Source organism: Grampus griseus, assembly GCF_964374135.1.
Source record: "Grampus griseus genome assembly, chromosome: 5".
Taxonomy (NCBI): Eukaryota; Metazoa; Chordata; class Mammalia; order Artiodactyla; family Delphinidae; genus Grampus; species Grampus griseus.
Window position 1 is genome coordinate 3556676 of NC_138998.1, and position 11267 is coordinate 3567942.

Here is an 11267-nt window from a genome sequence, read left to right on the forward strand (position 1 = left end):
GCAGACTAAATTTCAGCTTGTAAGACTTCACCCAATACCTTAAATGTTCCAGGAATGGTAAGAGTATTGCACGTGACTGTCATCTGCTAAAAAGAAAGGGGAGTGGAGGACGGGGGCCACAATCATGATTCATTCAGCCTTGACTGAAGAAAACGGCACCAAAACGACAAAAATGGAGGCAATATGAAACATTCATTTTAACACCAACATATTGGACTTATGGTTCAGAAAAATGAAGCGGTGTATAGGTACTGACATGTTTAAAACACAAACATATTTTAGGCTAAAGAAAATTCAGTAACTTACTCAGGGCCAAGCAGGACATGAATATATGACATGGGGATTCGCAAAGGTGTTTGCTTAACAGTTATTATTTTAAAAAACCTTCATCCACTTAGATGACTTTCTATATTCCCCTACCGTCTGCATTCCTCAAAACCTTCCAAAATGAACTCATTCTCAAGAAGAAAACATCATGCAACTAATTACTAAAATTTTTAAAATCTCAAAGTAGTCTCTGAATTAACCCAGAAAACACAGAGCCATTGCAAGCAATAAACCTAGAGTTTACTTCTGAATGGTGATACACACCACGCACCTGTGAATCCAAAAGACCACTGATTCTTAAGACACCCTAAATTAATGATGGTGCACATCAACTGTAAGATGCATCCTGATTTCAGGAACATTAAAAAGTTTTTAAATGCACATTCAGAATCAAGAAAATACAATAATTATGGAAGATTATCTATAAAGAGTATTACTTCATTCTTATGTGGAAAACAAACTTAGATGAGCCCATATAATAGAAGTTCACATTGGAATACATGTACACTGAAATCAACCTTTCAACCTAACAAAAATGTAGAGTCTAAAGCTAAGTATCATCCCTAGGACAGTATTATATTGTATCCAGTAAAATCACAATGTCCACTCTGAACAAAGGTAGCATGCAATAAATGTGATTTAAAATTCACATTTACAGGGACTTCCCTGGTGGCGCAGTGGTTAAGACTCGGAGCTCCCAATGCAGGGGGCCCGGGTTCCATCCCTGGTCAGGGAACTAGATCCCACATGCATACCGCAACCAAGAGTTCGCATGCCACAACTAAGGAGCCCGTGAGCCGCAACCAAGGAGCCCACCTGCCGAAACTAAGACCCGGTGCAACCAAATAAGTAAATAGATAAATAAATATTTTTTAAAATTTACATTGACAGTACAGTCAATTCAATGAAGAGCTCAAAATAGATGTTTTATTGAATTGACTAGTCCATTTAATGAAATCATCAAAATTTGTTACTTCAGGTATAGTCCAACTACAAATAAGACAAATATATATATACAAAACAAATATAATTAGAGGTATAGCAAATATACCAACAGTGATACAGACGTTATCGAGAGAACAGACCATGATAAGAGCATGCCAATTTTTTAAGAAACAAATTCAAGCCAAAGAGGAGCAAAAATGCATCAAAGAAGTAACTAAAATCTCCCTCTTAACTCTGAAGAAGACAGAAATTAATTTTTACCATAGTTTAAATAAAATTTCCAGGAATTCCCTGGCGGTCCAGTGGTTAGGATTCTGCACTTTCACTGCTGGGGCCCAGGTTCTATCGCTGGTCAGGGAACTAAGATCCCACAAGCCGTGGAGCATGGCCAAATAAGTAAATAAATAAATTTCCCATTTAGTATTTTCTGTATCCAACATTACTTTTCTGTAATACCTGAAAACTGAAATTTTTTTTCAAGAAAACATGTTTCTACACCTAATTATTAATTCTACAATTATAGCACATTTTATGCAATTGAACATCTATGTGCAAAGTACTTTTCTTGAGTTACTATAAAAATCTGAGTTTTTCTAGTTTAACAAACAGCGTTAAGTCCTCAGAGTTTAACATATACCTCATTTTCCTAAAGTTTATCAAATGGACTTGGAGAAATATCACTGTAGACTTTAACTGGCTGTGAGGACGGGACCGTTATTATCCCCATTTCACAGAAGATAAAGCTGAGGTCTAGAAATGTTAAACTATGCATCTAATATCACAGAGAGACTAAATGCCAGAACCTAGAATCAAACCCGGATCCAGATGATTAACTCTGGCTCACAAAAGGACACTATTTGGAAAAGACATCTCATCTGAATAAAAATCATTTATCAATAACAACAAGTTAGAATTTTATTTTGAAACTGCCTCTAACTTGGATCTTCTGAACACATTAGTACCGGGACTCTAATCTCCACAGAAGATCCAACTCTTACAACAAACTCAAGATCTAAGGCAGCCAGTAAAAAACTATCGTGACCCTATTACATTAGGCACTGTGGTGAATTAAAGATGTTAAGTCCCTGCGCTCATGAGTCCCAATGTTTTCCTCAGTTGTTAGAACTTAAGCAGAGACGGTGGGGGGAACAAAATTAACTTCACTATCAACTAAATTGGGGAAAAGGAAAAGGGAAGAATTAAGTTTTTTGTGTTGGGTTTTTTGGGGGGTTTTTTTGCTTAAAAAATTAGCAGTGAAGCAGCATTTTTTTATTTAAAACAAATAGTAAATGACTAAGTCACTTCAGACACTGTCCCGTAAACCACCCAGAGACCGTCTAGAGGAAGGTCATCAATCACAGTTTGAAAACCACAGATTCACAAGAATATATCTGTCAATGGAGGGATTTTTTTTCAGCCAGGAAGCAACTCAAAAGACCCTTCTTACTCTCAGCAGTGCAGTAATACCTATTGCTATTATGAGCCAATCAGACACTGACTGATTAGTGTTTCTCCATTTACATGGGCCACAATCTGTACTTGAGTACCTCCTACCCACCCACACCCACCTCCTTTCCTTCATCTAAACGCCCTATTTTCTCCATCCCCACCTTCCTCATCCGCTCTAACTCCACCCGCACTTCTCCACAGCAGGGCATTTTGTGTTACCACCAGGTCCACCAGCTGAGGCCTCCTGGATTTGTGGTGTGACAACAGAAACAAACTGAACCCTTTCCCCATGCTGGCATATTCGCGTATAGAGGCTCGAAGGTTTAAAGTTCAAGGCTACCTGACTGTCACATAGCTCTTTCAACAGAGGTCAGGGATCAGCAGCACACGTCTGGAAAAGGGAAACTGAGTACCCTAGTCCCTTGGAGCAGGCAGCTCACCGCGTACCATCACGCCAACACCTCTCCCTAGAAAGTCACGTCCTGCCAGGGGCCTGAGAAGGTTCTTCCCAATCCTGTGGACTGACTAGGCCAGAGAGAAACAAGGTCCACTAGCCTACATGGTTTATAATCTTTGGGATGGGTTCCCCCTAATTCATACTACCGAGTAAAGTATAAAGCTACCATTCAACATTCAGACATTCCACTATGCCTAAAATTTAGACTGCTTTTCTTTACACTTCCTATTTGATATAAAAAAGGTATTAAAACAAGAACAGTACATCACAGGACCAGGCAAGATTCTACTAAATTCAATTCACCTTTAAATTATTTACCAAGAGATATTCTGTAACGTAACAATATTAGAGCAGATTTGCCTGCTGAGTCCAATGACATGCCAATCATCATAAGCAATTGATGTGGCAATAGGGAATCACTCAAATATCTTCCTTCCAGATCTAGCTATTCTCTGGAGAAAAAGAAAATCTGTATCGAGACTGAACCACTGCCTAATATGATGAAACCAAGATGCATTTGTTACTAAACTCCTGCATTTCTCACTTTACTAACAGGGAGGAGCAGGAAATACAGTACCATCCAATAACTATTTCAATGGACTCCCACTCTTTATTCTCTGCTACTGAACAGAATAAAATATTAATGGTCAAGGAACCATAAATCAAATCATCACACTTTTACATGCATTTTCCTATACATACTCACCTAACAATACATAAACACACACACATGCACACACACGCGCGCGCACACACACACACACTATGTATATGTACTTTATAAATTTGCCACGCTGTTTAACTGACTTTAAATACCAAAAAGTTCATATTGCATACAGTTAAAACCATGAAAAAGAAGTAATCTTGAAGAAGAAAGAAAAGTCCATGAACTTCATGGTCCACATCCCAGATAAATGACTAAATGCAAGAGAAAGATAGAACTTAAGATGATAAACTGATACGAAAACCAAAGAGGTTACAATAATTGAGGTACCTTTTAGCACTAGTTGACAATTTAGCAGCTGTTTTGCTGGATATTTTTCCCTCCTTTTTCTTGGGCTGAACTTGCTCTCTTTCTGGCTCTTGCTGGACACTTTCACGTTGGTCTCCATCAGAACTTCCTCCACTAGTGCTTGGACTGTCATCAACTCTTTGTGCCTCAGTGGACATTTTAGATCCTGGATTAGAGAGTTAAAAATCATTTATTCAGTTGTGGGAGGACTGCAGTAAGGTACCTCAAGAAGAGATAGACAGTGAATCTTAGAGGAACCAAGGAAAGCTCACTATAAAATGAATGACTTGGTCACTTTACAAAACAGCTTTGGGAGTTGCCAAAACTTTTCTTTCATCCATTCAAAGTGTACTGAGGAGGGAAATGAAAACATACAAAATATATACACAAAATGCTCACAGCAACATTATTCATAGAACCAAAAAGAGGAAACAACTCAAATGTCCACTAACTGACGAACAGATAAACCAAGTGTGGTATATCCAAACGATGGACTATTACTCAGCCACATAAAGGAATGAAGTATAGTATCTACATGTTACAACATGGATGAATTTTGAAGACATTATGCTAAGTGAAAGAAGCCAGTCACAAAGGACCTCTAACTGCATGATTCCATTTATATGAAACGTCCAGAATAGGTAAATCCACAAAGACAGAAAAGTCAGTAAGCGACTGCCAGGGGCTGGGAGTGAGGAAAGAATGGGAAAGGGCTGCTAACAGGTGCAAAGTTTCCCTTTGGGGTGATGAAATGTTCTTAAATTAGATAATGGTGATGTTGTACAACTCTAAATATTCTAAAAACCACTGAGTTACACATTTTCAAAGAGTGAATTTTACATTATGTGAATTACACGGCAATAAATCTGTTAGCCAAAAAAACCTGAGGGCCTACTGCCCACCAGGCACTCTGCTAGGCCCTTTGGTCCCACAAGCATGAGAAATCTGATCCAGTGGGTAAGCCAACTTGCTAAGGGCTGTAACAGAGGTTAGTAAAAACAGCCGCAAGAACAGAGGAATGGGGCACACTTTCGCACCAATATCACGTGAATACATCCTCCGGGCTGGGCTAAGGTTAAAATCCTCTAAACCAGTCAATTGTTTGAAGTAACCTTTGTGATAACAGAAGAACACAGAGGCCTCCATGACTCTAGATAAAAACTGAGCCGTATCACAGTGCCAGCGCCGATCCAACAATATACCAAGCAACCACGTTTCACAGGAGATGAAGGCTTTATGGAAACAATGAAGGGTTCTTCCCCCCCCCCCCGCCAAGTCTGGATGAAATATCCCTGAAGGCTTTCAAATTCCCTGTGCCCTGAGTTCATGCTCCACAAGAACTCTGATTACCAACTCAATTTCCTCAATACCTTGGTACACAGGTACTGTAAGTTGTTATAACCTAGATAACACAAAAAAAGTGCCAGTCCTCTTCACAACTGTCATTCTATCATAATCAATTTCTGAGTTTGAGCACCATGAATACATCCCTTGTGACCCGGCTAGGTTAGAGTTTACTGACAAGTCCAAACCCAAACTGACAAAACCCACACCCAGACTCTCAACGATGTTACTGTCACCTCATAACCACCTGAGATGGTGCAGCTACCTTCTGAGGTACCTCTTCCTTAAAAAACAAAACTACCTTTAAGAAGTGACATTAGGGGCTTCCCTGGTGGCGCAGTGGTTAAGAATCCGCCTGCCAATGCAGGGGACACGGGTTCGAGCCCTGGTCTGGGAAGATCCCACATGCCGCAGAGCAACTAAGCCCATGCGCCACAACTACTGAGCCTGCGCTGTAGAGCCCGTGAGCCACAACTACTGAGCCTGCGCGTCTGGAGCTTGTGCTCCGCAACAAGAGAGGCCACGACAGTGAGAGGCCCGCGCACCACGATGAAGAGTGGCCCCCGCTCGCCGCAACTAGAGAAAGCCCTCACACAGAAACGAAGACCCAACACAGCCAAATTAATTAATTAATTAATTTTAAAAAAAAAGAAGTGACATTAACAACACAAAATATACCTTTAAGAATCACAGATAAATGGGACAAATTCCTTTTGAAAAAGATACTATGTTACTCTCAACCAAATCAGGACTTGAAATAAAACTGTATTTGATAGATCGAGAATAAGAATCAATACGTAAAAGGACACCTCAAATAAAGCACTGTTTTTTATTACTATAATCGGTCCAAATGTATAGCTAGCTGACAATGATTAAAATTCATCATCACCAAAGATTTAACTTGTAGCTTGCTCTAAATCAAAGTGATTTCCTAATACAGACCTTTAAGTGGTTGAAATTCGTATGGTAACACAAACCAAAAAGCACTGCAAGAGAACGGAGGAATCAGGAAGTAGAGGGGGTGAAGAGTCAACAGAAATTCCTGAACGCCTTCAATAAGACAACACGCAAACACAGCACCACCACCCTCTCACCCTCAACAGCCCCCTCCTCCATGCAGCTCTGAAACACACAGGGAACCCTGACTGCTTTTCTCTCTACCCTGTAAATGGAGAGCATGAGTCTCCACAGCCGTGACATCTTTTATGAGCACTAAAGTCACTTAATAGAATCCTGAAACACACAGGGAACCCTGACTGCTTTTCTCTCTACCCTGTAAATGGAGAGCATGAGTCTCCACTGCCGTGACATCTTTTATGAGCACTAAAGTCACTTAATAGAATCCTGAAATTTTATATCAGTATGTTTCACATCTAGCTCTAACCGTCCTAACGTATTTCTTGCTTTTTTTTCCTTTCATTGCTATTTCACTTAAATTCTCACCCTTGGATTTAACACTGATTTCTTTTTTCAGCTTACTTCTTTCAGTAAAAAAAATATATCAGAAGTTGAAAACCTTATAAGTATGTATATAAGAGCATGTTAGATAGAGCAGATGTGCATGCGAGTAAGAAAGAGAAGAATTCTCAGAGAAAGGCCCTCAGACACAGCAAAATGCTGCTGGCAATATTTTGAGATATGTGAAATGAGTGAGAAATTATTTTATACGTCTTAAACCAGAAGCAATCCATTATATGACAAACATATGGAAACCTAAGTAAAATTCTTTTTTACTGAAACTCCAGCTTCAGTTTAATAAACTATGCCTAGAAATTCAGTTGTATATTACATTAGTTATAAAGCTACACGTTCATCTTAATAATTTTATTTATGTGTAACTACATAATATCTAATAATGCCACAAGTATATATAATTACTTAAAAGACTACTCAATGATATAATCTGGGCCATAATCTGAAACCCAAATTTCAGAAACTGCTCCAGAATATCAGAAGACTAAAATTAGTCTCACTAGAGAACTATTAAAATACCCAAATAGATGTATAATTTCTACAGTTTCACAATAAGGAAAAAAGATTATTTCCACTTTGGACCTAAGATACCTTATTTTGTCCAAATCTTAACCTACAGATGATAAATTTGCTCAAGGCCACGAATAACCACTATAGAAACTTGTAGAAACAAAGTTTTCATATCTTTTTCAAATATCAAGAGTAAGGGGAAATTCTGTGGCTGTTGGTTTTTGAATGCCTGCTTACGCAAAAAGTATGGGGAAAAACTAAGTGACAACTAATCTTTATGAAGAAAAAACTGTCTATAAGCATTTTAATTAGTTACAAGACTGGTGTTTTGTCTCTCTAAAGTACAAATGAATGAAACTTCCTGAATTAAAACTCTCTAAATGTTATCTTCTAAATCAGCACTTTAAAATCATCTATTAACATTAATTCCTAAATAGCTAATTTGATCCAATTATCTAGAGTGAAGATGAACTTGAATCCCGCCGTTATAAACATAGAGCTACTCTTCCATGATAGTTTCAAAGATATTAAGATACTTAAATTTTTGCCTTGTACTCAAAGTAAAACTTGGCTTCTAAACATAAAATAGTAAAGTAGAACTTTCCTCAAATGCGGGTTATATTAAGAGTTTAGATATCGTTCTTTCTTCAACACACAAATTACCTAAACCTGTATTAGCAATGTACTCCATATTGTAAATTACAGTCTTGGAAATTAGCAACATCCAAAATGAAACTCACATGTTCCATAAAAATGAAATGATTTGGTTATAAATATTACTGATAACATAAAAACAACCATAGTCACTCCATAAATCCGGATTACTGTCCAGATAAGCCTTATAAGTGTACCTCATCGTATAAAACTGCAAAAGCAAATGTTCCTTTGAGCTTTTACAACAGGAAAACGCGTAATTCTGTCATCTGATTTCTTGCTATTTGTCTTCCCACTCACGTTTCCAAACTTTTCTAAAATGTAAAATAATTTATATTATATGCAGAATATCGAGCAATAGCCAGCTTTGCACTTACCTGCAGAGATATTTATGCATGAAATAATCGTGGAACACCAAAGTTTTGAGGAAAAGGTGCTATGTCCTGGAGGGGACCACCTTTCTATAATGGGCTATGACATTATATGAAAACCCTCTGTCATTGGCATCAGCCCACATACAAAACTCTAAACAGCCAAGGAGCATCCAAACTGAGTAAACACAAATATTTAGATTCCCAAGGTCCAGACTGAATTACCACCTATTCAGAAACATACATTTTTAGGAATCAGGGATTTTAAAGCAACAACAACAACAACAACAACAAAAAAACTAAGAAGAACTTAATATCTTTCTGAAAGGCGAGATACTCTTAAGGTAAACCCTAGCATTTCCTTTTGTACTCTTAAATAGAAATATTTGAGTAGACGCTCAAGAATACAGAAGGCAAAACGATGAATCTTGAAGACATGCAAATAGGTCTAACAGCCACCGAGCACAGGATGAGGTCTTTCTAAAGCGGCCTTAATTTCCTTAAGGGAAGATGGATTGGACATTTCTGGTCGGTCGTGGGAAAAAAAACACAAGAAGCTACGCTTTATCTTCATTAGAAATGGTAAAGGGCAAAAGGATCAAAACACTAAGAGAGAAGAGAGAGGGAGGGGGGAGAAGAAGGGGAGGGCGGGGGGAGAATCCAGTTTCGAACCAGGCCAGTGGGAGCTGCAGAGAAGAGGTTGGAGAAAAATGGGCTTGGGCTCCAAACTGTGACAAGCGCTGGGCTTCACAAAAGACCAGGACAACACACACTCCACACCAGGGCAAACACAAACACACCCCACCGGGTCTCCAGGCGGGCCCCGGGGGGGCCAGACCCTGCACTCGCCCGGAGAGACACCATGTGCTGCAATTATGCAATTAGTGAAAATAGCAGAAGACCGAGCCGGGCACTTTCCACCGTGACATTTATCCTGTACTTTTGCAAAGACTTAGTTCCAGGATGCGGCTGGAGAGGGATGGGGAACCGAGAACGGAAGGGGGTAGAGGATGGGCAGGGAGGGAAGAGGCAGGAGGAGGGGTGGATGGGGAGGAGGGGGAGGGGTGGAAAGGGCGAGAAACCGGGGCAGGAGGCTCGCGGGAGGGGGCGCGGGGACGGGGGCACGCGGGGCGCGGGGAGGGAACCGGGTCGCGAGCGGCGCCGAGGGGAGCGGGGGGTCGGGGCGGGGGCCCAACGGGTACCTGAGGGAGGGGCGTCCGCGCAGGTCGCGAGCTCGAGCCCCAGCCCGGGGAGAGGAGTCAGCGGAGGCGCGGGGGAAAGGGGCGCGGAGGAGGCCCCGGTGACGGGATGTCCCCTCGGACCGTCCGGTCACCGAACCCGGACCCGCGCACCGCGCACCGGACCGCCCGGCCACGCCTGTCCCCGCCGCGCCCGCGCCCGCCCGGACTCACCCCCGGCGCCGCCGCCGCCGCCCCGGCCGTTCCAGCTCCGGCTCCCGAGGCTGCTGCCCGCGGCTGTCGCTGTGGCCGCCCCTGAGTCCTGAAAAGTGGAGCCACCGCCTCCGTGAGCCGCCGCCGCCCGGCCGTCCGCGCGCGCGCCCGCGACTGCGCGTGCCCGCGTGCCCGCCCGGGAGAGACCGCGAGAGCGCGAGTCCCACGTCGGCCCGCCGCGCCGCGCGCCTCCCTGCCCCCTCCCCGCTCCGCCCCTCCTCCGCGGGCGCGCGGCCGCGAGGGGGCGGCGGCGGGCGCGCGCACGGCGGGGCCCCGCGGCCGGGCGAGAAGGCTGGAAGGCGGCGCGGAAAAGTGAAGTGACAGCCGGGTCCCGGGAGCGGGCAGCGGCGGGAGTGGGCGAGGGGCGTCCCATGGAGAAGGAGCGGCCGGGACCGGGAGCGGGGTGGGTGGGGGGAAACAGAGGCTGCCGGGCGGGCCGGAGGGAGGGGACGCGGGGACCTTGACGGGCACGCGCGTTAAAGGCAAACACTGGCCGGGGGTGGGGGGGAGGGGGCTTGCCCTAAGGCGAAGCAGGGGCGGCGTGTTACCCCCGGCCACCGCGGCCCTGGCTTCACACTGGCCTCGAAGCTTTCTCGAAGTGGTTACTGAACTGACCCTGTTGACACACTAACCGCAACTCGGACGCGTGGTGTCCACGTGCACCCAGGATGGAAAACTTAGCTATGGCCTGGAAAGTTCGCCTAGGCTAAGCCAGCCTCTAAACCTGACATTGCAGCACGAGGGTCCTTCTGCCTTCAGGGCCCAGAATGTGGGAGCCAAGAGCTTCCAACCATTCATCCCCGGTATACTGGGGAGAGAGTGCGGCACGCGGGGGTGGGGGTGGGGGGTGGGGGTGGGGGGTGGAGCACTCCCAGAGCGAGTGGGATGCTGCCCTAAGGTCCACTTGAAGGGTTATGAGAACAGGAGCAGTGCTGTGGGCGACCCGAGGAAACATTAGGTCCCCCTATCATCTTCACCCCAGATAACCATTAAAAAAAGAAAAACCTATGTCTGCTATGCTAAGTCGGCTTCCACAAAATTTCCCCCACCTCTGCAACTCAAGCAGCCATGAGACCCCAGAGGACAGGAGAAAGTCGAGATCTGTACATATGTCTAGAACTGAACAAATGCCTTCTTCAAGAATTGACTATTACCTTTATAACATCTCTGAAAATTGGTTCTAGGCTCCATGAATCACCACTGAGCAAAACGTGGGTTTGCTCTGTGTATCAGTCAAGGACATCAACAGGCCCTGTTACCCTTAAGCTCTAAAA

The 11267-nt window shown here is 43.4% G+C and overlaps 1 protein-coding gene across 1 annotated transcript in view; it reads right to left on the reverse strand.

The window, feature by feature from the left end:
• Positions 1-10075, reverse strand: part of LOC309822845 (ubiquitin-conjugating enzyme E2 E2) — a 355948-nt gene extending 345873 nt beyond the window's left edge. The window contains exons 1-2 of the mRNA XM_082654894.1: positions 9955-10075; positions 4173-4356 (exon numbers count right to left, since the gene is read on the reverse strand). Coding sequence (XP_082511020.1) covers positions 4173-4348 — 176 coding nt within the window. The 5' untranslated portion in view covers positions 4349-4356; positions 9955-10075. The remainder of the gene's footprint in view (positions 1-4172; positions 4357-9954) is intronic.
• Positions 10076-11267: the final 1192 nt, after the last annotated feature.